This window comes from Haemorhous mexicanus, chromosome 11 (assembly GCF_027477595.1).
Source record: "Haemorhous mexicanus isolate bHaeMex1 chromosome 11, bHaeMex1.pri, whole genome shotgun sequence".
Classification (NCBI taxonomy): Eukaryota; Metazoa; Chordata; class Aves; order Passeriformes; family Fringillidae; genus Haemorhous; species Haemorhous mexicanus.
Window position 1 is genome coordinate 7,051,595 of NC_082351.1, and position 26,149 is coordinate 7,077,743.

At 38.5% G+C, this 26,149-nt stretch overlaps 2 protein-coding genes across 3 annotated transcripts in view; one reads left to right on the forward strand and one right to left on the reverse strand.

The window, feature by feature from the left end:
* The window catches only part of CENPP (centromere protein P), a 113,971-nt gene that overhangs the window by 71,225 nt on the left and 16,597 nt on the right, over positions 1 to 26,149 (forward strand). The gene's annotated exons all lie outside the window — the stretch shown is intronic.
* On the reverse strand, positions 9,112 to 25,370 carry ECM2 (extracellular matrix protein 2). Of its 2 annotated transcripts, none has more exons than XM_059856174.1 (10): positions 25,225 to 25,370; positions 20,785 to 21,064; positions 16,595 to 16,783; positions 14,881 to 15,360; positions 14,452 to 14,567; positions 13,648 to 13,783; positions 12,722 to 12,879; positions 12,261 to 12,400; positions 10,837 to 11,163; positions 9,112 to 10,106 (listed from the first exon to the last, which is right to left on the reverse strand). In XM_059856174.1, exons 2-10 carry the CDS (start codon positions 21,038 to 21,040, stop codon positions 9,902 to 9,904), a joined length of 2,007 nt encoding a protein of 668 aa, XP_059712157.1. In that variant the 5' UTR covers positions 21,041 to 21,064; positions 25,225 to 25,370; the 3' UTR covers positions 9,112 to 9,901. The 2 variants fall into 2 exon arrangements, with proteins under 2 accessions (XP_059712157.1, XP_059712156.1); XM_059856173.1 differs by lacking the exon at positions 25,225 to 25,370 and adding an exon at positions 24,416 to 24,702.

Sequence of the window (26,149 nt, forward strand, 5' to 3'; positions counted from 1 at the left end):
ATTAATACAAATTCCTCAGTGTGGGAATGCCAATTTCAGAAGCTCCCACCTGGCTAATTCCCACCTTGATGCTCTTCTTCTTGGTCCTGTGGAAAAGTTTGTGTACCAAACTGGTCAGGAACTGCTTTGTCTGATCACTGAAGGTCTTGAAATTAGTTTGGGTGTCAATATATGTCAATTGTCAGTCGTGCTTGTGAGGCTGCTCACAGGTGTGGATAACGTGACATGGCATTTTTATGCAATATGGGTATTTATCTGCCTTAGAGACATTGAAAACAGCAGACATTCTTTCACAGAAAATCAAACAGTAGTTAAAATCAAAAAGTCTGTGTCCAGTGCCAAACTACTGAATCACTCCAACAATAAGTTCTAAAGGAAAATTTTCTGTTCCAGAATACAAGCTGGACTGAGAACAGCATTTCCTCACAGGGTATCAAGCACTTACTCTGCCAAAGTTCAACCATTCCTTTAAAAAAACCCAGATCTCGATCACCTGCAAATGCTGAATATCCCCCACTTTCCCTTAGGTTTTACCAAAGAGGTTGGACAACATTGAGTGTAAATAATTTCATGTTCTTAGACAGCCTTTGGGTAGATTCCTATTGTTAGAACATAAAAGCAATGCTTAACAAGGGGACTGTGAGTTGTTAGTTTTACAAAAAAAGAAATGTGGCCATCTAGTCCAGAAAAAAAAAATATTTAAAGCATGTTAGAGTGAAAAGAGCATATAGTTTAATTTGGAATTAGTTTTTCCAAACTTTACTTCTCAACAAAAGTAATTTATATTAATTAAAAATCCAAAGGCCCAAAAGAAGATGACTTTGGCTCAGTTTGTGATTGACTGCTAGAAGTGGAAGCAGTGAATATCACATTCCTGAGACAGTAAGTAATTAACTACAATTTGCACTTCTTTGTCTAATGAAGAACCCGGGTCTGTAAATGTTTGCATGTACTTTGAGCACATCTGTTTTGTAGATGGAAAGAGTAACAAGGTCTCTAGGAAGGTCTCCAAACTCAATTTGTTTGCAAGTTTTGAAGCACACAATTTTTCACTTTGGAATAGTAGAAATGAAATCATTTCTTTCATTACTGATCATTAGTATCATTACTAATAATAAGGAAGGTATACTCTGATTCAAGAAGTGATTTCCCTGTCACATTCATTAACTCAGCCTGTGCTCAGATGTGTGTTTTCATCCGTGGGAATTTTCTGGGAGGGCTTCATTTGTTTCTCATCAACACAAAAGCAGTAAATCTGTCTTGAAAGGTTGGGTCTAGTTCTAAATACTCCCAAGAAATCGGGAGCCTTCTGAAAAAGTCTGATTTACTTTTAGCTAACGACTGCTGCTGGTGCTACAGTTTTAGTATTACTTTCTCATAATTATGCTACTTTTAAATTGTAGGCAATATGTAATCTATATTGTGTTCCAGTGGGGATTTTTTAAAAGGCAATTAAACTTGGTTTAATCATTTCTATACCACTGAGTGTTTTGTTGATTTTTAGCATTCATTTTTTCCTCTTCCAGCTGTAGGGGAAAATCACAAATAAGTCCAATGACTGTATTTTTTTTTTTTAATGAAAAATGAAAAAAACAAAAAGGAAGATAAAGACTCGTAAATTAAGCCAAAAGACCATGTAGAAACTAGTAGAGAAGGATTGTCAGATGTCCTTATACACTATTTCCAAAGGTATTTGTTTGCAAATACAGGAGTGTGTTAGTTAAGAAGCTTGGTTCCCTGGGTGGGTTTGCACTGCTTTTTGTCAGAGACCAAAATCCACTGGATGACAGAAGCTTCTTTTACCACTCAGTGGAAATATTTATGTAAATTGAAGGAAAACATATGTCATAATTGCATATTACCTTGTGGTATGGAAAAAGAGATCTTTTTTGTAGGGCAATTTGTAACATAGAAGGTATTATTTTCTTCTTGAACACTTGTGTTCTACAAAGGAAGATTTCCATTTGGTTTTCCACAGGAGAACAAAGGACCCTTGACTTTAGAAAGTAACTTACCAATGAATAACTTATATTTTGTTTAACAGGCAATTTCATAGAATCATAGAATGGTTGGGCTTGCAAGCATCTTGAAGCTCATCTAGTTCCAACCCCCTCCCATGGGCATTTCTCAGCATTTAATTCATACTGTGACTATACTTTTGCTTCATGGTTGTTAGAATTTCTGTTTTTTCCAATTAATGCATAAGGTGTATATCTCACATAAAATCAGAGGATGTTCTTTGCTCAGGTTAGAAAGAATTAAATTCAGCTAAAATGGGAATTAATCACTGTTTCTGTCATTTAAGATTTTACCAGAGGCTCTCAAAATCGCCTTCAAAATAAATACGGAATGCAGGCATTGCAGATTAATTTGAACCCATATGTTGTCAAGAAAGAGTAATTATTTGATGTTTCCAATGCTAAAACTAGGCCAATGCTAAAAAAATCCGTGGGTGGCAGGTCCAAAACAGAAGGAAATACTTCATGAAACGTTTATAGTTCAGCTGAAATGTGCAAGAAAGTGAAGTGGATTTTAATGTTTCATATAGACCCAAAAAATAATTGGTCTAATTGAAAGAGGAAAAGTCTTGCTTCCTGAGTTCTTTGTAATGAGAGCCAAAGTGAGCTGGAAAGGGGAGTTTTCCCTGGAAGACTTGAAGTGAATAACCTGAGTAAGTCCAGAGCCATCCTGCATTAGAGGGAAGCCATAGATGTTTATATAGAACTGTCAGTGAAAAGGGGTTGAGAACCACAAAATGTTCCCAAGGGCTGTTCCCTGTCAGTTTTTAGGAACAGAATTTGTGAGGCCGGAGGATGAGAGGTATGCATAGCCAACTTCCAGGGGTTTGGAGACATTGCTGTGAAAAAAATAAGTATGTTTTAATCCTTTTTCCTCATTTTTAATCCTTTAAAAATACCATTACATAACTCACTTAGAAGATTCTTGTCTTTGTTGTTGATAGTGTTGTTGAAGATCTAATATTTCCACAGCTGTGTTCAGTATTACTCCTTTGAGAAAAATATCTATCTTGTGGAAAAAATAAGTCAGCTTTTATGCATTACTATCATGTGGAAAATTCTCACAGAGAAACATAGATTTGTTTCAGTAATATTGCATGGAAAACCTACAGATTTCTGTGTCTACATTCATAATACTGCACACTTGGAATGAAAGTTCTTTTCACTGAATTATCAGAAATGCTTCAAAGTACATTGTAGGAAACTGTGCTATGTGCTGGTCTGAATAACTCACTTTATCAAAGTTATACTAATATAAATAACAGCCTAAACCAGAAGTAATTAATCAGAAGTTTGCATTCAATAACTGTGTGGAAATCTACATCCTGCACAAAGAATTAAACACCAAAGAAATGGAAATTCTACCAAACTACAGTAATTGTTTACTCAGTGGCTGTAGGAAGTTCCTTACATAACAGACTATTAGAGAAGAAATTACAAGGTAAATGGTTTTTAAGATTAACCTTTTAAATAATCCAACTCTGAATGCTTTAATTTACTTTAATCCTTAAATCCTTGGGAAAAAAAGACTATTTATTGAATGGAGCCAGGATGGCTCAAGCAGACTGGAAGGATATTGTTGGGGGGATTCTCTCAACTCTTGAGTATTTGTTCACTTGTAGAGACTACAGGGAATGTTTGTGTCCAGTGTGGCTGCAAAGCCACAGGAATGGACATGGAGCCCTGGGCAGGAACATCACTGCCTTGATGGGGAGAGTGAATAGCACAGCCTCTGCACCTCCCAAACACCAGGTGATTGTTTGAGTCCAGCCTAAGGTTGTTTGGACCTTACCATAAATAATCAGGCATTTCCCCCAGCTGCCTTGCTCCTAATAGCTAGAATAGCTCTGCATAATTTATGCTCTTGTACAGAAAAAAAAATGTTTATGAAGAGAGCTGAAGTCTGGGGAAGAGACATGGTTCCTTTTTCTTGACATTAATATGGTCTTCAAACTAATTGTAATGCACAGCATTTCCCAAGCTGAAAAAATTGCAGTTCCTGAATACAGAGCTTTGAAGTCAATGTCCCAAATAAACCTTATTACCCATAGAACTCCCAAATAAAAATAGGTAACAATTGCTGGTTTTAGTCCCCAGGACAGTTGATTTGGGGTAGCCCTCTGGATTCCCACAGAGAGGCATCAATGAAGGACAGACCTATAGGAAATACAGCTCAAACTCTGCTGCTGGTTTTAGTGAGGGGCTGAAATGGGATGGTTCATGTGAGCTGTGTGGGCTCATTCAACAATGTTCAGCTAACGGGCCCTGGCAAGAGGTGCAGTTGCCTTCAGCCTTCAGCCCATCTGTCTCTCTGCTCAAATGAGATTCCCCTTTGTATCCTGTATTATTATTATTATTGCCCTTATTATCCTGTATTAGCTTGGGACACCCCACTGTGGGAATTTTTACCAGACGTGACTGCAGAGCAGAGGCAGTCATGTGCTGCTCCAAGGAACTCCAGAGCAATGACCAAATTGAGTGTTGGGAAACTTTATGAACTCTTCACAGGCTGATAAAGTGAGGGAATACTTATGGAAACGTGAAGGATTCTGTCCAGCAGCAGATTCTTCCAGCAGAGGAAGGATGAGGCCGGGCTCTATGGGAAATGCATAAGCAGAACTGTCCTGGCCCAGGTCAGAGCCCAGCTAGGCCAGTTCCAGCTTTAACAGTGGCATTTCTACTGAGAAAGGCATGGCTGTTTCTGGGCTCCCTTTGCTTCCATTTTCCTTGAGGCAAAGTAAAGCTGTGGTTTTGGGACAGATGTTTCATTCAGTTTTGAGATTCATCCTGAGGCAGTTTGGCTTTTTTCTGCCATTCCCAAGGGAGTGGCTGGAGCTGTGTCTGGGGAGCTTTAGGTTGGTATCAGGAAGGTGGGTGCTGCCCAGGTTCCCCAGGGAAAGGTCACTCCTGGAGCTCTGGCAGCCTTGGGGCAATGTTTGGACAACACTCCCAGGCACAGGGTGGGATTGTTGGGGTGTCTGTGCAGGGGTTGGATCAAGGATCCCCATGGATCCCTTCCAACTCAGAATATTTGGGATCCTTTTAAAACTGATCAAACATTATCCAGTGGAGAGAAGCACACTTACTGTGTGAAAAAGTTGACGCCATAGAGGTAATGAATCTGTTGGTTTACTTTTGCTTTACTAACTGGACTATTTCAGTATCATAAAAGGGCTGATAATTTATTGTTAATTGGTTTCTGGTGTGGTCAAAATGTCCTATGCAGCACTCAAGCCTGTAAGTTCTTTGAGACACACAATGGTGCAGAATGTGTTCTTAAAGGTAATTTAGTGACCCAGTAACTCTTGCATCGTGTAGAATGGAAGATTTTTATGAAGAGTTCTGCTTGATGTTCTCTCTTCACTTCTTAAATTGAAAATAAAAGAACAGTGCTGTGTCTTTATGGGTGTCTCCTGATGGAATTTTAGCGTAGAACAGGGTGTCTGTTAGCTAGGAACATTGCATCTGTAATGAGACTTTGTAACCTGGTTATTGGGAACATTAAACACTCTATTTCCATCGAATTTCATTATAGCAGTTGTAACAAAATTGTTCAAATTATACTTGCAGGCATTTGAACATAGCTTCTTGGTACCTGAATTGGTATAAAACTAAGGAGTAGGATGTTAATTTATTGGGAAAATAAAAAGCTAGATTCATTTTGATCATATGATTGTTTCTTAATGTGGAAAAGGAGATCTGTTTAATACATTTGAGAGGTTTTTAAGTGACGTCTTCGCTACTTTTAGATGGAAAAAGTGTTCCAACATTTTTCCACAATACTTTGGGGCCTTGAGACTGAACAGCAGTTGTTGACATCTTTAAATCAGAGCTCTTATTTCACATGTCTGCTGTTTTTTCCCCATTTAAAATGATCTTCAGTGTGCCAAGAGAAGTAAAATTAAAGCCTTGAAATAGAGTTTGGGATTCAATGGTAACTAACTGTAAGAGAGGGGTCATGTTACTAAAGATGCAATAAAAGCAGGGATCTCTTTTGTTCATTGGGAAACAGAAATGTGTGTCTGCTGAGCAAGTCCAACATATTGTTATAAATCTTTTTGCATGGATGTTTGTACCTTTTTCTCTTTACAAGAAGACAGTGAGACTGTTATGCAGGACTTCTTCCAGATGTGGGTTGGTTACACAGTTCACTAAGCCTTTAAATGCTTCCTGCAGCCAAAACCAGCTTTAAAGGCAATTTCTTTAAAAACATTCACTATTTCCAAAGGGTTGGCTTTACCTCTGTGGTTGGGATGTTCTACAAGGTGGCCATGGTGTGGTTCTGATCCCTTAGAGGACAGATTTGACCTGAAGTTTGGTCTTCCAAAACCTGATCCATGACTTCAGCGAGGAGAGGTGGTGTAGAAGTTGTATCAGATGTTGGTACCTTAAGTTCTTTGTTGTTTTGATGTTGGTTGGTTGGTTTAGGTTCCTGGGGCCACACTTCCAACTGAGGAGAGATTTTGAAGCTTCCTGAGGAACCTTCCAGAACACCAGAAATTGCATTGGTCTGCAATCCCACAGTCAGCAGATTCTCTGCAAACTGCTTCATGCAGAAAGTTACCAGGGATATTGTGTAAAATTATTTTAGTAGTATTTACTCGTAATTTTACTTTTTTCTGTCTGTAGACTTGTCTGAAAATTGTATACATTGGAATATAAACATAGTGCTTAAATGAGAAAATGTTTTCTCAGGAGAGTTTTCACCAGTTAAGGCTGGTATTACCACATGACACAGATGATAAACTGGTTTTTTTCTTGCTGTGATGTAGCTGTTTATAAAGCTGTGACTTGAAAGAGCTTTAAACCTCATTGATTTCTTTCAGTAAAAGCACAAATTTTTAGTAGAAAAATGTTAATATTCTGTTTCCTAGTTCTGATAGACATTTTCTTTTAGCATTCTAAGGGGTTTTGCAGTCAGTGGAAGCACGAGGGATATTTCAGAATCAAAATTCAGAAATTACATCAACCACTCTCTGTAGTGTTACTCTAAGAGTGAATTAACTGAGTGGAATTCACTTTGTCATGGGCAAATAGAAAGCAAGTGGTCACACAGCAACTCCTTTTCAGGGCAAAGCTGAGTGATTTGTAGCTTTGTTGTGGAGGGATCTCTATTAAATTGAAATGGAAAGTGGAGAAGGGTAGATAGTGTGAACTCAACATTTTTGGGGTCTCAGATATTCTAATAGCCTCAACACATGGGCATTAATAATGAAAATCTCATTCTGGGAGGTATTTGATGCCTTTATTTTTCTGAGGCTTTCGTGTGGTTTTCATTGAGTTTTTTCCCTAAGAAAGCTCTTTTACCTTGCTTAGAGAAAACATTGCCTCTAATTGTTTCTTCAAATTCAGAAAGCTTCCATGGAAACAACATTATTTTTTTTGAAGACTCCACAGTTTTTATCATAGCAGAAGTGCATGTCCCTGCCTCAGGCACATCCTCAAAGTTCCATCATCATTTACTCAGTAAAAACAATGTCTTCTATACCTTTTGTATTAATTTGGTAGCAACCACAGGATGTCTTCTAATCCATTTCAATTTATAATGAGATTTAGCAAGTCTTGTCAAAATTCTGATGTGGGATACTTGAGCTGAGAATGCAAGTCAGAACTTAGAAATCTAACAGAGATTCTAACTCCCCAAAAATCCTCCTTTGCCACAAAGCACTGTGGTTCTGGAATTGCTATGGCTATTGAATCCTAACCCCTCCTATTCTGGTCTCTTACTGACTGTAAAATATCTTTCCCTCTTGTAGTTTGAACATTCACACCTTGTATTCAGATCTGTTTACCTTGCATTTGTCTTTGGCTGGATTACTGAAAATGTCATATTCAGGGTTTTGCTGTACTATAAGCAGTTTCCTCTCTGAAATGTTTTTAAAATTCTGGTGGGACATCTCTGCAGTCTTAGAAAGTTGCAGCTGGTTCACTCTTGAATTTATCTGTGAATAGAAGTCAGCTGCATCTGTGTGTGGAGAACAGGAGAAATGAGAATGCTGCTGAGCATCTCCCAGATCCCATTGCCTAGCAGAAATGTTACTGGATTGGCTTAGCAGGATCTCCCTCAAAGCCATTCTCATCAGGGACTCGCCATGAAACCTCTCCCAGTGTTTATATTTATATTTATTTTTATTTATATATACTATTTCATAAGACTTCTGAGTCTGACAACACTTAGCAAAACTATTATTCCACTCTCAAATCCAATGGCCTTCTCAAAGTATATTAATTTCCAATGTAAGCCTACAAAAATTAATTATTTGCTCAAATATATTTTAGATAATAAACTAACAACAGTGATTTTATATTGAGCTGTCCTTGCATATTTTTATCATACTGGTGGCCAAAGATTTCAAACTTGTTCCCATGTTTTTCTTGAGCAAGAATTCTCAGGTCACTGTGTCCTAGAGTCACAAGCTGTGAAATGGTGACAATTCCATTTACTTGGTTTATAAAATTCTTTCACACTCATCACTGTTTAGAAGTGATGAGTTTTGTAGTAAAGCCCATTCCACTTCCAATATAATTGGTAATTTTGAAGAGTGGATTTGAGCAGCTTCCATCTGACATAGGGATATGTTGTGCAAGTTGAATTGCTGTGTGTTTCTGAAGTGAGCACCCACCCCTTTGTTGTGTCCTTCATCCCTTGGCTTCTTTCTCCTGCTTGGTCTCCTGCCTCTGCTACTGTTGTGCTCCATTTTGAGAACATTTTTCCTTCATTCTCTGCCTCACTACTGGGGCTTTACTGTGGTGTTGTAACTTCACTTTAGGTCACGTTCCACTGCTGAGGGCTTCTCATAGGAACAACTTCCACAGAGAGATGTCAGGCAAGCTTGATACTCATTGTACTAAACCCCCACAGGAGTAATCTTAGTCACATCACTTGCATAAAATTCGCTTTTATGGTATCTTAATAGTGAAAAAGCACACCTTGGAGATAAAAATATGTTAATGGTCTCAATAAATCATGATTAATCTCTATTTTAATGGTGTTATCCCATGCAAATCCAGGGGAGAATTTCTTTTGGGTCTTAGGAGTCAATGTTTGATAAGGGAAGAACTCTACTTGAATGAAAATACTTGCAGCAATATGTGGTGTTTTGCTTAAATTTATTATAAGACTACATATCCTGTAGAGTATAAAAATCTAATAAACTAACAATGGTACAAATGAATGGAACCTATTACTGTGACTTTAAAAATAATTTTAAAAAATTAAAATATTCTTTGTTTGATTAAAAAAAAGCATCCAGATATAAATGAATTGTTCATTCCTCTAGGTCATCAGAATCTGTGTTTGAATACAGGAAGTTTTTAGGGTCATCTAAAACAAATAATTTAACTTTTTTTCTTAAAATTTCACTTGGAAGAGAGCTTAACACTGCAAAATGTTTGGTAGAAAATCCAGTCCTCTGTGTGTGTTTTAAGAAATTTGATTCCTGCATTGCTAGAATGTTCATAGCTCAAGGATTTTTATCTTGTATGTACAATTTTTACAGTTGATGCTGCCACTCAAAATGTTTTAAATGCAGTTTATCAAATAAGATAGGATCAAGCTGAGGGTTTAGTTATATTCTTAAATCCTAAAATCTGATCTTATAGAGGGTGTGCCTGGGGGCACAGTTTGATCTGTTGTGTTTAAGCAGAATAGTGTTAATAGAAATAAAAATAGATGTCATAATCTTAAGCTTCAATTTTTACATTTGGTGGTTTTATAATGAAACAATATGAAGAAATACACTGGTACCTTACTTCAGTAGATAATATACAGCATCATATTTATGGTTGGAAGGGTTTAAATCAGAAATAAACAAACCAGTGAGTAGAGAGAATAAATAAAACTGCATTTCTAGAGATGGGGGTTGCAATGCAGAATTGGGGGTTTATTTGGTCTTCTGTGGTTTAAGAACAACACTGCAATAGGATCTTATGCATGAAAATGAATGTGGGGAGAGCTGCCTTGTGTTGATGTAGTTGTTTTCAAGGTGAACGTGTTCCAGGTGGGAATCTTCATGCTCCTCCTCACTGTGGTCATGCTCGTCCTCGTGGTGGCTCTGAGTCCTGCAGATGCGTTCTGGGGGCACTGTCCTGTGACACAGGGCAGGAATCATGTTCTGTTCATGTTCTAATCATGTTCTGTTCATGTTCTAATCATGTTCTGTTCATGTTCTAATCATGTTCTGTTCATGTTCTAATCATTGCAGGCAACTCTTAACTTCATCATTTATTTTAGAGTTGCTGTCTATTTAGGGATTTGAAAATGTTAACTTATCAGTACATTAAATTTTCTCAATTACTCATTTACCAAGGCCTTTCAAAAGCCATTCTTTTGAACATTCTCTCTGCATTGTTCTCTCATTTATATCAAATACTGAGTTTTCCTGAGGAAAGTATTGCCACGTGTTGCTGAATGAAAACTTTGTCTGACACGTGGGAATTCTCTCTTTATCATTCCTTTGCTTTACAAAACAGCACAGAGAGCCTGGATTGAACATGTGGCTCCACAGCTGGGGCTGGTGGAACCTGCTCACCAGGTGACTCCAGCTGCTGACTCCTCCCATTATTTTGTTATCACTTTGAGCTCTGCTCCAGAGGCAGAAAATCAGGTGATTGCTGGTGATCAGCATTTTCAGTAACTGTGAAGAAGGGGGAAATCTCACTTCTATCATATTAAGAAATATTACAGAAGAAAACTCAGCATTCAGCTCCTCCTTCAGATTTTTTTAACAAATACCTACTTAAAAATAACAAATTCCTAAAGCAAAGCATTTCTTATTTATTTTAATGTCATTAATGTAAAAAAGAGCTTGGAAATTACCTTATTTTATTATTGTTCAGTCTTAGAAAACGTAGTTTTCTCATTTCATCAATCCCAAAGGGTACAGCCTTCAATTCGTTGTGATCCAAAAAGAGCTCCCTCAGGGAGTGGTAAGCTCCAAAAAATGACACTGGGTCAATGCCATCATCAGTGAGTTTGTTAAAGGACAGGTAGAGATACTCCAGCCCAGGTCTCATGTGGCCAAACACATAGCCTGGAATTCTTTCAATCTGATTTCCTACAAGTACCAGATGGAGTAAAGATTTTGGCAGGTAGGAGGGAACATGATACAACTTGTTATAAGAGAGATCGATTGACTCCAAGTTCCTGCATGAAAGGAGAAAAGAAAAAAAGGCTGAAACCCCTCTGAGCTCCTGGCCTGGCAGTGCTGTGCTCTGTGCAAGGCTCTGCTTCATGGCATTACCAGGGAATGGAATTTCCAAGGGAAATTCCTGATAGTGGAGCAGAATGTGTTTTATGGAACATGGTCATGCATAATTACTCTGGGAATAGAAATAATTAAGTCGAGAATTACCAATCAAGCACAAGGATTTTGTTGATCTCCAGTAATGAGGATGGGACACCTGGGGGGGAACAGGGGAATCCCAAGGGACTAATTTGGGATTGCTGCAGTAATGAGTTACACTGAAGAACTGGAATAACCTTGGGATTTCAGCCATTATCCCATTAACAGGGAGCTTTAAGCTTTGTTCTGAAGCCCATTTGAAATGGAGTTGTAGGAATGAATCAGTCTCCTGTGCTTCACTTCCAAGCATGAGAGATGCTGTCAGTAGTAACAGCGTGGTTGTTTTCAGCTTAAGGAATTCACAAGTTCAGGAATCAGGGGATAGGGCTGCAGCTGCCAGTGATGGCCAGCTACCCTGCTCAGCTTGGCAAATTATTTAGCAGGAAAATCAAAGGCACTGTCATCTTCTACTACTTACATTCTCATTGCTCACTCTGCCTTATATTCTGCTCTTAGACAATGCAGCTGCACGATCTTCCCTTCATCTTACTGTCTTTTATAATTTTTAATCCAATGGGAAATAAGGCTAGGATAGTATTCAATTATTTAAAAATTACCTGTGAGATAATTATGTATCAATACTAAATTACCATATAATTGTATATAGTATTATTTATAATTAGTGTTCATCTTTGAGTGGTCAGAAAAAATATTGACTTTCATATTAATATGGTACAGATTTGAGGTAGAAGATATTTTTATTTGACAGCTGACTGAGTATCTTCAAGATTATACAATTAGGCAAAGGAAATTTAGAAAAATTAGCAAAGGAAAACAAATCAAAGCATAATTACAACTCTAAGTTAAAAGCAAGGAAGTGCAGATGTTTATTTGATTATTTGACTCACTAAAAACAGAGAAAAATGAAATAAATGTATTTTAAATGTCTGGTACTTACTCTTGGTTTATCCAAGCCAAAGGTGCTATCCTGTGCTCTTCTAATTTGTTATGCTTTAGCCCAATGATGTTGATGTTTCTGGTATGGTTAAAGCAAATTTCTGACACTTCTTCAATTTGATTATGTTCAAGATATAACTCCTGTAAGTGCATTTGGGAAGAAAATTTGTGAGATAGAACAGGCTGAGTTTTCCCATTGCAAATTCCAAGTGAAGCAATTACCTGGCCCCTGTACTCCCTGGTCTATGTTAATTCTGCATCTGAACCAGAGTCAGTTTGTAGCTGGAGTGGGACCTTCAGAAACACAATTTTTCAAAGCAAGTGTTTTGTTTTCTCATTTGTGAGAATACATATTGCTTTGAAAGGGCAAACAGAAGGAATTGCATCTCTCTGGGTGTTTATTTGGGGGGGTGCTGTTGTTAGTATTTATTTTTGTTGTTTTGGGTTTTTTTTTTTTTTTACCTCAAGAGTTGCAGGAAGACCTTGTGGTATAATTCTAAATTTATTTCTTCCCAGTCGCAAGTAAGAGAGACTTTTCAAAGGATAAAAGGCCAAAGGACTGACATTTGCTTCACTAAGTTTATTTCCTTCTAATTCCAGAGTGACCAAATTCTTTAAATCTAAGGAGAAAAAGTTTCATTTCAGTTAATTAATGCCATCTTATATCTTGTTAAAATACACATTGATAACTTAACAGTCTTAAACTGTACCCAGACCAGTTCACAGCAATGAAGAATAAAAATTGACTGTTTTTATTATCTCATAATCTTGGACTTGTTCATAGGTTTGTAGAGCTTTAGAGATTGACCACAGCTTTATTTACATTTTCCTCTCCCAGTCCAAATGGAAAGGGCAGCAACTGATCCAGTTTAGATGGGACCCTTTTGGCAGGAGAGGAAAGGAAGCAAAAAAGTCCATCAAATTCTGACATGGCTGGTACCCTTTCCTTTTTCTTTCTCTTTTTTCTATCAGCCTGTGTTTAAACTGGCTTCAAATGATCATGGTTGACTCCAGTTATATTCTCCTTTATTTTTCATGGACATCAAATTCTGTTCACTTCCATGCAATTTAAAAATAACTAAAATGGTTCCACCACACATAAGGCCATCAGGTTAAAGGTGGGGATAGTTGGTGTCTTCAATATGCTTCAAATTCACCTCCACTCAGTGACCTGAAATATAAACTGCTTAGGGAGAGGAGCGGTTGCATAAGGGAAATGTAATTTTAAAATACTCTGTCATGCAAGTCTTTCAGATTCTGCTGCCTTTTAAAGACATGGCACTTTAGAGCTAGCAATTATTTTTCTATGTCAAACCAGGTTCAACATTCAACTTTTCAATTTTATTTTTGACTTTTCATAGGATTGATATTCACTTATTTTAAAATACCTTTTAAGCCGTCTTCATCAATGGCATGAAGTTGGTTGTCATTTATTTTTATTTCTTCCAAAGTTGATGGCAATTCAGAGGGAATAAGTACCAGCATATTTCCATCCAAATACAAACGTTTCAGCTTTTTCAAGATCTTATCACAGGGAGGAAGAGCATTTCTATTATCAAGGTGCAATATATGCAGATAAATATTGAGTTAAGATTTTCTTAAACACACACTCTGTGAGGTTTTTCAGCAGCAGTGCAGTAGTATCCAGTGTTTTGAATTAAAAACTACCCTTTTTTTTCTGTCAGTCTAATTAATAGGCTACTTTCTGCTAAATATTAACAAAAGTGCCAGTCAATGTCATGTGTAAGAGCTTCCCCACAGCCCTGCTGCCGTTCCCCAGGATCATTGTTTGCATTCCTGCTGCTCTCTGTGAATTGTGGAAGAACTGCCTCACTACACTGGGCAGTATTTAGGACTTCAAAGTACATGCATTTAGAAATAACGTGCTTATCCTCTTGATCTGTGAGCAAACTGATCCTTTTCTGTAGGTCAGCAAATTTCCTCAGGCAGAAGGACAGCAGCTTTCAGTAACTCAGGGTTATTATGCTTAAGCCAGCTTAAAAGATTGGGATGAAAAATTATCATATCTTCATTCTTGATTATGGTGAGAGATTTCTCAAAGTAGCTATTGAATTATACAATGCTTACTTATGCAAGGTACAAAGTGGTTTAGATCCATAAACTGAAAAGCAAAAGACATTATTTTAAGCAGCAGTTACTGAGAGGGTAGCAGAGGAGTTAGGCTTTCTTACTTTGAATGCTTTGGGACCTATGCCAGGAGAGGTAATGTTATTTTTACTCAAATCAATCCATTCCAAATTAGGTATCCCATTGAATGCTTCATCTGAGATAGTAGTGATGCTATTTCCTGGGACAGAAGGCAAGAAAAAAGTTTCAGTAATGAAATACAGTCTGCACCTGAGATGTGTAATATTGCATCTAGAAAATATATCACAAAAATAGCATTATGGACAGTAATTTTGTGTAGATGTATTCATCTTAGTATTTAAACACTGGCATGCCAATCTAATGTTTTTCATTTCTTGTTTTAAAGGCATAGCTGTAAAATTAGTTCTAAAACTTTTCTATATTAAGGAATGACAAAGCATTAACAGTGCTGTTGACTGCATTTGAGGGTGGATGATGTTAGAAAAGTCATGCAAATTAGATCCATTAATTACCTGTAAGGTCTAAACTCGTTAGGTCTGGATCTGAGATGGGAGGTATTTGTGTAAGTTTGGCATTAATGCAGCTTACTGTGGTGTCCGAGGTGGAACATCCAGATGGCAAAGGAGGAGCTTCTCTGGGTGGAACAGGAATTGGGAAATGAGATGGAATTGTGAAGGCACCATCATCTTCATCACTGTCATAGTGCCCATCTCCTGCAGCTCCTGTTCTGGGGACAGGCAGCTTCCCTCTGTGCCGCCCTTTGTGCCTCCGGCGATTCTTTTTGCCTTTCCTTTTTCTTTTCTTCTCCCCTTTCTTGTGACCCTCCTTATCTCTGACCTCTATCACTTGTGTTGGAAGGAGCTCATCCTTCTCCATGTGAGTTTGTGCTGATGGCAGAACACTGGTGGTGTCAAGGTCCTTGGGCTCTGGGGAGTCACCGGACAACTCACTGATGTCATCCAGTGAAATTATACTGGAGTCCAGTGAGGAGGCTGATGAGGGGAAAAAACAACAAAACAACTCAAAAGAGGTGATGAAACTAAAATATTAGTGAGCACTGTTTCCCACATACTGTAAAAAATTATGACTATAGATTATTCCTCTTAGAATACGATTCAAAGAATAAAAATGTGGTCTTAAATTACTGCTTGAGAAAAGAGACACTTGACTGAGAAATTATGGAGGCAGTCATACAGAAGAGTTTGTACACAGCCACAGTTCTGGAGAATGCCAGACAAAAAGGTGGAAAAATTAATATAGCTTTCATTATCTTCCCTTTTGACTTACTATTAATTATGGGGTTTGTGTTGATGTAGGTGTCTAAAGAGGAAAAATAATGTGTCTGGAAGTGGGAGCTAGTTTGGAAAAAATTCACAAAGGTCAAGGCTTGTTCTCCTCCAAAAGGGATTGTCAGGGGAGGAGCTGGCTGCAGGTGGGGATCTCACCAGGGAAATGCATTAACTCCATTACCAAAATGCAGTTTTTACTTCCATAATAGGACAATTCTAATAAAAGGAGTTCAAATGTCTCAGTCAACATGACTTTTACAGTTCTACAATGAATTCCTATGATGTCTCATCTCAGAGTGTCACATGCATATACACACAAGGACAAATATTTCTTACAGTAGGAGAAGATGGAGTTCAGTACTTTGAAGATATAAAAATAATGGGAGTGTGGGAAGGAAAGGAAGGAGATCACATCTCATGTTTATCTCCTCCATTCCTTTTCTTTTTAAAGGTGCCAGTTTTATTTAAGTTATTGTGGAATACCAAGACTGTAGTTCTGGGGTTTCTCTTGTGAATTGACTGTCTTCTCTTGATTTACATCAAATTGCTGCATGGTTTTGCACTCCTAACAAAGATTTACCACTCTGTATGTCTAATAATGACTAGTAGTTATTGATTGATCCTTTGTAAATGGAAGTGGGATAGAAAATATAAATAGATGTTATTTCTTCATGCATTTACAAAGTTCTGTAAAGGTTGGGGGGAAGTAAAAAAAGAAATACAATTATCTTTACTACTGCATACTTAGCATCATCTTTTCTTTAAATGCTGCATCAAAATCATCTAACAGAGTGTCAGAGAAACCAAGGTCAGCTTGAGTAGAAGCTCTGAAGAGCTGCTTTTACCATGGAACTCAGGATAATGTGTGCCTTCTAACTCTTGGGATCATTAAATGCAGTGTTTATGTAAGGTTTTAAAAATCTGTGGTGTCCCATACCAGTCTCAGAACACACTGGGCAGCACTCTCCTGCGGGAATGACGGTCTGGGGACATGTCAGAGGGTGGCACATGGCTGTGTCACAGATCACCTGTCCCTGGGAGCACAGGCAGGTGACGCAGGGCTGGGGAGACCACACGGCTTTGTCGAACATGATCATCCCGTTAGCTGTGCACTGCCCCTTCTTCCCTGGGAACACAAAATGGGACATGGGAGTCAAACAGCTTCAAGTCAACCAACAGTGCTCATTTAAAACTTTGGAAGGAAGCACTACTATTTTGTTCTCATTCTGAAAATATGTAAAATACACCCTATTCAAAGGATCTTATCATTATTCCTTACTTTTCATAACTATATTTTCGTCAGCTTATTAGTAATCTCCAGTTATGGAAAGCTTGAATATTTTTTCCAGACCTCCTTCTATTCCCGTCTTGTGCACTACAGATCTTTTCTAATATCTTGCACATTGAATGAGAAAATTTTATTAAGGCTTTGCAGCACTGAGAGGGTAACAATATTCAGTTTATAGTGACAGTTCATAGGCTTGGTGAAAGTAAAGCCCATTCTAGGATGACTGATGAGATGGCAAAAATCTCCACTTCCCTATAACTTGCTTTATCTGGAAAAAAAAAAAAAAAAAAAAACCCTCTTTGCTACAAAAGCAGTAATCTAGAACAATTTGTGCTATGAAATACTCTGTATCCCAAATTTCTGGACATATATCTACAAAAGATTGAGATCTTCCCAGGGTACCAGTTGAAATTTTCAAAAAGAAATGTAATTTTGTAAGCTCTAGTGAGATATTCAGTAGGCAAGTGATCTGGAGAGCACAGAGACTTGGAAGAAAACTAATCCCAGTCTTCCTTTCCTTCCAGTGGTGGAGTTCACCTCAGCAGAATCTTCCCTGGGCAGTTCTCACCCAGCCCCCAGGATAAACATTGCCCTTTAGAACATTGCTTTTTTATTTTTGATCTTTTGAGAGAAGGAAAACCAAGGTTGAGATTCTTCATCCCATGCAAATATTCCTGGTTTTGTGTGTACCTCTAAATCTTGTTGAGAAACTGAACTCCCTCACACTTTCCTTTTCCTCTTTCTAACCAACCTAAGAATGCATTGCTGAAGTGCTGTTTTGAGATGAAAACCCATTTCCAAGTTAACTTTGTACTTCCCTGCATATAAAGAAGAAGAAATTTTCTCTTTTCCTATTCAGTTTGACTTCCTCCTTCAGATGAAAGTTAATACAGTGGAAAAATCTTCTCTCACCTGAATCTGCATGCCAGGAGACTTTCACTTGTGGTGCACAGATTGTCTTTGGAGGGGTTCTTTGCAGGGTTTGTTTTCCCACACTCTGCCCTGCTCTATGTCTAGGTTTTTAGTTTTAATAAGGGTGTCTGGGATCGCCTCTAAATAACCTTGTAAGACTATTGTAAATATTTGGTTTGAAATGTCTCTGGGATTAATATTTGTCTCAAAATGTGGCATTTTGCAAAGTTTTTCAAGGTAGTCCTACTTCATAACAAAGGTTCTTCCTTTTTCCTTCTACTCAAAGACCAGTGGATATCAACCTGTTTTCTACGATAACAATTAATTATCAGAATCTTCCAGTTTGGTTGATCCTCTATATTCCATATATTGTAAAAAATGCTTTGATTTAAATTTCTCTTACTATGGAAAAAGCAAGAAATTAAAGTTTTGAGTAGTCACATCTTGTTTTTTCAAAGGTCTGGGATATCTCTGCCTCATTTCAGCTGCATAAAGTTGTGCTCTAAGCAACTCCAGCCATGTCAACTGGAGGAGGAGAGGAATTAGCCCAGGCCAAGTGTTAGTTGGCTCTAAGTCCCTTGTCATTCCACCCAGGTATCTGCAATCCAGCTGTTTGCTCTATCCTGACTTTGGGGTTTATGTGCTTGCCAGTACACCATAATACTTCTTTTAAATAACCTCCAAAAGAAACACAAAAAGAATCCTGCACTTTCTCATGTTAAACAATAAAACAATAACTGTTCCAGAAGAGCATAATCTGGCCTGAGAAGGAAATTCTTCCGTGCTTCCTAAAATTCTTTCTTTTGTTTTAGCTACCAGAGTGTATCAGAAGTCAGAGCAAATCTTGTCTGAATAAGCATAAAGATCTGAGTTATCAGGCTTGGCCTCTGCAGGCTTCTTTAACAAATGATCCTCTCTTTTCCTGTGTGCATTAGAGTTGCATAAAAGGCAGGAGCAGGGTGTGCTCAGACAAAGGTTTTACCCTTTGGGTGCATTGCAGAGCTGCTGTCTGGCACTGCTGGGATTCCCAGAACCCCTGTGAGACACAGGCTGTGCTGAGATGCTCCTCACATTTCCTGACCACTGAGTCACTTCAGCTTGGTGGTGTGAGCAGGGAGAAGTGGGGGGTGAGAGGGATCAGAGCAGTGAACATCCTACTCTGCTCTACCTAATGGACAACTGCAAATTGCCTCCTGTTGTGGCCAACTGCTTGATTTAATTTAAATGTTCACATGGCTCTGATCTGGAGGAATTAGATATGTCTGGTTACTGTTAAACCTCCATTTAGCTGCTAATTTTCATCCTGCATATATATGTATATTTGGGTGGGTTTGGTTTTTTTTTTAGTCTACTAAGAGCAAAACAAGTAGCTAAGAGAATGGAAATTAATGTTTGGATTGCATTTTCTTCTATTCTGAAGCATGATTAATAATAGTGGTCTATTATTTAATAGGCTCTGTTTTTTCCAAATCTGACATTAACTTGAAAAAATTTTGAACTTTAAAAGCTAAACTAAAAAATAGCTTGTGGTTCCAGTATTTGGCAGATGAGCATAGGACTTTTAACCTTTGGAAATATGGTGTAAATTCAGCATGGAGTTCCAAATAAAATGAGTTCAGTGGTTTTAGCTCAGCTTTTGGATGCAAGTCCAGATAGAAAGAAACAAGTGGGGCAGGGAGGGGGAAGAGCTGTGCATTATTTCAGCATGACTGATGGTCCTGACAGAAACCCTGGAATATCTTACATGAAGTGTATGCTACTTACATGGTATTTTCCTCTGTTTAATTTTAAAAATATTTTTAAATTAGATGTTTGACATTAGTAATATGTATAATGTTGTAATACACACTGAAAATGCCAAAGTCTAGAGTTTTGCTCGTTTTCCTATTCAAACCCCTTACTTTCAAATACTTGATTTAAATGGTTCAGCCTTTCTGAAGTAAGGACTCACAACAAACAGTAATTGTGGAGAAAATGTGGCTGATTTGTTTGGCCATTTGAGACCTCTTAACCCAGTGGTCATGTCTGTTGTGTGACTCACTGAAAGGCTTAAGTTTTTGCTTATAAAAATAGATTATTATTATTTTTATATATAGAATATGGGAATCAGGGCATTCTGGTTTGATTTTTTTCCCCATAAAATTCATTAAACTGCATATGAAGATTTTACTTAGTGTGTGATCTCCTGATGGAGGAATGGAAATATCTGTATCCATAAAATACATATTACTACAGGGGTGAAAACCTCTGGATCACCAAAAAGGCAAGTGTTTTATATAAATCATGCTACTGAACTTCTATTAAATAAATGTGGGTTGTCAATAGAGATGGAGCATAAGAGTGGTCTTGTTTTGAATGAGTAGGATTTTTTTCTCTTTTAACTCACTTTTCTATCATAAGGTTCTCATTTATAGTGTAACTTCCATATTGCAGCCACTACCAAGTGTTATTAAGTTATTTATAAAATCAAGAAATATTCCTGAAGGTTTGCATGTGCAATTTGCTTTTCAAAAATGCAACTCATAAAGTAAAAATAAAAGCTTGAATCTATTTTAATTAACACTATTGTTACTGCTATTGAGGCCTCAGTGAAATGCTAATTGACTTAGGTGATATATTGAGCAATAAATTCTTCAAAATGGCCTTCAAACTTGGAACACAAGTTTGAAACACATTGGAAGTTATGAAAATACCCCAACAAATTTCTTGTTCGTTAAGATCAAAAAAATAACACAGAAAACTTGAAGGAAATATTGCTGTTACCTGGCAAAGCAGGGTTTGATAAAAAGCCTCATAAACACCAACCACAAAATCACTGCAGAAGGCAGCAGGAATGTGTGGAAGTAGAGCTAAAATAAAGCTTCAATGAGTTGATCTGTCTGAAATGAGAAGTCAGCCCCCAAGGAGCAGAGGGGCTGTGTTCTCACCTGGTAGGACGCTGTAGGTGCTCTCGTGTTGCCCCAGCCCCACCAGGGAGTCAAAGACGCCCATGACGCTGTCATCGATGGTGATGAGCGGGATCCTGGGCCCCGGGGGCTCCAGCCCAGCTGCCCTGGTCCTCCTGTGCCCTGCCCAGGGGGGCATCCTCCTCCTCTGCCTCCTGCCAGTGCCGCCTTCAGCTGGGCACAGATCCCTGCACAGCCAGAGGAGCAGGAAATAACAGAGCAGGGATGGTGCCTGCATCGTCTATGGGTCCCACAGAGTGCCCTGGAATGGGAAAAAAGAGGGAAATCAAGGACCTGCAGAGCTTTTAGGACCATGTCAGTCACACACAGCACTTTTCAAGGCAGGTGAACTAAGAAATGGCAGGTCAGTATAACCAAGGTTCCCCTTGGAAAGAAATTGCCCTCTGAGAGCTCCAGTGACCAGGCTGACTGTAGTGATTCTCAGCAGTCACCATCAAACAGGTGCTGGTTTGTGTTGGGGTCACACTCGAAGAGGTGTTCACATTTGCAGTGCCAGTGGCATTGGCTGTTCAGTAATTGTTGCTGCTCCCAGCAAGGGACTTCCTGAGAGTTCTGTTAAGTGTGTCTTCCTTTTTATTATTTCTTCCAGAGTGTTGTAATTTCTGAGTGCGGGAATGGAATAGTAACAGAAATATGCCCAATTCATTCGTGATGTGCTGCCCCAAATGCTTTTGGGTTGGCATTTCTGTGCAAGGGTTTTTTTCACTGTAAATGAAGAGATGTTGCTTTTCCATCCATCTCTGGCCATCCTCTTCTCTAACAGGATCTGCTTGGTTCTGCAGAGGACACCTTCAGGAAGTTTGTGCTATTTGTGACATCCCACAACTGCTTTTCCAGTGGAAGTTTTTTTGAACTGTAGGCTCTAGAATGGTCGACCTGCATTTACTTATTAAAAAGTTCAAAATCATTGAGCCTTCTTATGCTTGTGACAGAAAAATTACATTTACTGTCACCAATAGGTGGCATTCCAAAACAGAGCAGTCAGGATTCAGGAGCACACACAAGGAAGGAAATCCAGCAGTGGATTGCTGTACCAGTGTGGAAATAAGAGCCCGTACATCCAGGGTCATTAATGATCTGTCAGAGCTGTGTTGCATAATTCCTTCAAAAAGGAGATGCTGCTGTCCTGTGGCCTGTTTTAACTGAGGCAGCAGAGACAGGAGACATTTGTGTTCTTGGGAGAGTGAGAATTAGTGAAGGACTTGGAGCTCTTGGGCTTTGTGACCAAGACAAGGCTTAGAGCATGGCCATGGTTTTTCTCTGAGGACGTTCTGAGGGGATTAAAAAATGCTTTTTCTAATGTTCATCAGTCTGTCTTTGCATGTCATCTTTCACTTTGGAGTTAATCTTATTATAATTATATTGTATAAATATTGGACAGTATTATTTCAGGAACTTGAACTGTGGTTTTGCCTGAATTAGATTTTGTTCAAAAGCTTGTTCATCTTGGTATTTTCTGATTTATAGAACAGGTCACATTTTTGGTACAAGTTGTCTAACTGTTCTTTAATATAAGGCATGTGATTGATTGCATGTTTTCCATGCTTTCCACATCATAATTCCCATCTATTTTTTTATTCTCATGTTTTAAAATGGAAAGTTGCCCATAAATCAGCTTAAGAGTATGCATTTTACTTCTTTTTAATATTGTCGTTTCCGTGCTCAACTATTTTAAACTTAAATGCTATTGCAAATTTAGATATTAATTTGCAGGACTTGAAGATAATATTTTTATTTCTATATGAAGGGAATTTGAGATGCAAGTGTCTCACACAAATCCTCACAGCATCTCCTGGAATGGCAGGTTTTGAAATGAATCCAAACTTTAGTTTGTTGCTTTCTGCCCCTCAGAAATCACTTATTCCAAAATGTTGTATGAACTCTATGGCTTTTTATTTACAGCAATTACTGTTAGTTAACATCTCAGATAGATGCAGAAGCTTGCCCTATGCACTGAAAATGCCTGATCTTGTTGAGAAGGTGCTCATTTCTGAGTGCCTCAGGAGGAATGAGCCAAAGCCTTTGGTGTCTGCCTTGCGTGGTAATGAGTGGCTGTAAAATTACCCAGGAAACTTCTGTTCCACAGGCTGGGCTGAAACACACTGAGAGCCTTCAGGGAAAACTGGATGTACAAAGGAAAGGCCTGGCCATGTGTGTTCATTCTCTCAAGTTTCTGACATCTTAATTATGGTTCCATTTTTCTGGGATACTCCATAATAACACCAGAGCTGTGCAGCTACAATGCTGCTACATTGCACTTGGGCTTCTTTAGCATTTAACCATTTCTTCCTGTGACCAGAGGCACACAATGGCATGACTGAAATACTTTTCCATTCTCCATTTCTTTTTAAAAGTCAGGAACAATATAGAGTGAATTATATTACATTAACTGTACAGATATTGATGTATAGTAAAAGATACTTTGCTAGGAACTTAGAATAAAATTCTATAGTAAAGAAAATTATTATAAAGTGAAACTTGGTTTCATAAAGTACTTTATAAATACAATTTTTTAAAAATCAGAAACAAAACAACAGAAAACACACCACACACCCCCCACCCCCCCCAAAAAATGTCTTTATAAACTAATCCTGTTCATCTATGTGAGTTTATGTGCTAATTTTTTACACCAATTTAACTCTTCAGCACTGAAAGCTTAATATTGCTATTTTCAACCAAATGATGTTCTTTGCATGCAAAACACTGGGCTACTGAGTTCCTTTCCTTGGCTTAGTTAATAGGTGCTGCCTCACATTTTAAGGCCCAAATTGTGAAAGGTCTTGGGTGCTTTGGGCCTTTCCTGCCCATGTCTGGGATCCTCAGATTATCTCTGTATTTTGTGTAGGGCCAGCCAGCTTTTAATTTGGGGAAAATTCAGCCTATTCAATTGATGAATTTTATTATAAATCATTGCATAGTAAAATAAAATTATAGCTAGCCAGTGTAATGAAATTATTAACTGTTTGTGTTGCCAGATAGAGTCAACATGGCTGCATTGATGTACCTTTTTTCATTTCACCCATAAATATTTAGATCAGGAACAGTACGTGCAAGCATTTACTTTTACTTTGTAATGTCTTCAGTAATTTGTACCTTTACCTTCAGTACCTCTCAGTTTCTTATTATGTTAACAGAAATAGTTAATTTTTAAAGGAGAGACCCTTTAGAAATGCCAGAGTATCAAAATTTATTCAATAATCTATCTTCATCCTTTCTGTCAAAATTCAAACACATTTCTAAGATGTCAGTGTGATTTCTCCTGACACACAGGGGTTAAAGTGCTTTACCAAGATTTTTCACTCACTCTTTTTTAAATGCATTGCACAGAAATGAGTTACATTTATCCCCAGCAGCCAGACCAGTTGCACTTTCTGTTAGTTTCAGTTGGATGTGCGTGGCAAACATTCAGACAGAACAAAAAGCAGCACAACGGGTATTGCACACTTTATCTAGAAAGGCATTTCTGTTCAGTATTGCTAAATACAGCCCACATTATTTCATTTCAAATATTACATATTTGCAAAGTTAACATGAAGTTTAAGCCATTCAACACCATGCTTTAAGCAGTAATTTAAAATGTAAAACATTTTACCTTGTAATCTAACCTAACAGCAGATTCTGCTTGCTGTCATTTAGTCTCCCGTTGCAAATGAAACAAAATCTCAGTGATATCTTTAAAACAAAGAGAGAAACTGTAGGGATTGTTGAAACATGTGAGCTGATTCCTTAGTTAAGTCTGGAATAGCTTCTTCCCCTGGGGAGCCAGGGCTGAGTTCTGTGTGCAGAGCCTCAGCTCGTGCTGGTGCTGGGAGCGCTGGAACCTCGCTCGGGCAAATGAGGAGCAGCACAATGCCTCTGGTCCCGAGGCTGACAAGGCACAGCTGGAAATCCTTTTCCAGGGCTTACAGTCACATAAGGAACAAGGAAATGGAGTGTTTGCAAAAGAAACAAAAAATGTGTGTTTTATTCGGTGCTGGTTTATGTATTTAGAAGTTTAGTTTCCAGGTGGCATGACTTTAATGTAGATTTATATAAAATAATAAGATCTAATCCACTTTGGCAGATGTAGCCTTAACATAAAAGCATTTATTAAAATTAGAACTTTTTTTTTCAATTCATGTTTTCCTAATCCCCTCCTGCACTTAAAGCCTGTCATCTCTAAGCAGCAAGCCTTTTTGTTGAAGTTTTAGCATGGAAAGTTTCTTTTGTCCATTTACAGCAATGATTTTATTGCAAGTTGTAGCTTATGCATGGAAAGTAAAACGACTGAAGCACTTTCCCTTCATTTTTTCTCTTTGTAAGGCTAATTACATCCTGAAACATGATCCTGAGGCTCAGTTCTGCAGAAGCTGCAGGGAAGCTGGTGATCCAGAGAGGAGAAGGGAGTTAAGGGTACATTACCACAAGTCCTGTGTGTGCCAGCAGAGCCTTTTCCTGCATCCCCAGGTCGCTCCGAGTGTCCGGGGGGTGTGGGATGGGTCTGCTGAGCTTCAAAATGACAAATTCACCTGGGACACCGAGTTCTCTGAGTTCTGCTGACATTACAAATCTGTAGTTTCCTTGAACTCACTGTCTGAGGAATATTTAGACAGATAGTCATGGAATGGTGTAACCATTGAGTTAGCCATAATTGTTGACTGGTGTGTGGTGGAAAGATACTGGGAGAACACATTGTCTCTTAAAATAGGCATCCAGTTCCTACTGTGCTCTGCTTTGCAAAGGCAAAAGAAGAAATATTTGGTAATTTATTTTCAAATAGCTCCAACTGTTTGAAAGGAAAGGAGACAGCCACATAAAAAATGGAGTGAAAATCTGAATGGAAGGAACCTTAAAGTTTATCCCATGGGCAGGGACACCTTGCACTGTCCCAGGCTGCTCCAAGCCCCAGTGTCCAGCCTGGCCTTGGACACTTCAGGGGTCCAGGGGCAGCCACAGCTGCTCTGGGAACCTGTGCCAGGGCCTGCCCAAGTCCCTCACATGGAAGAATTCCTTCCCAATCTCATCTAACCCTGCCCTCCTTCAGCTTAAGGCCTTTCCCCCGTGTCCTGTCACTCCAGGTCCTTGTCCCAAGCCCCTCTCCAGCTCTCTGGGAGACCCTTTAGGCTCTGGAGAGGGCTCTGAGGTGTCCCCAAAGCCTTCTCTTCTCCAGGCTAAATGGCCCCAAATCTTCATTAGTGAGGTGTAGACACACCCTGAGAGATCCTTCAGTCAGCTATAGGGATTTAGGATTTTCACTGTATGTCTGTGAGGCCCTTGCTTATCTTCTCAACTTCTGTTCAGGAAGTAAAGACAGTCTGAGGTGTCTGCAAAGACACTGGTCCCTCTT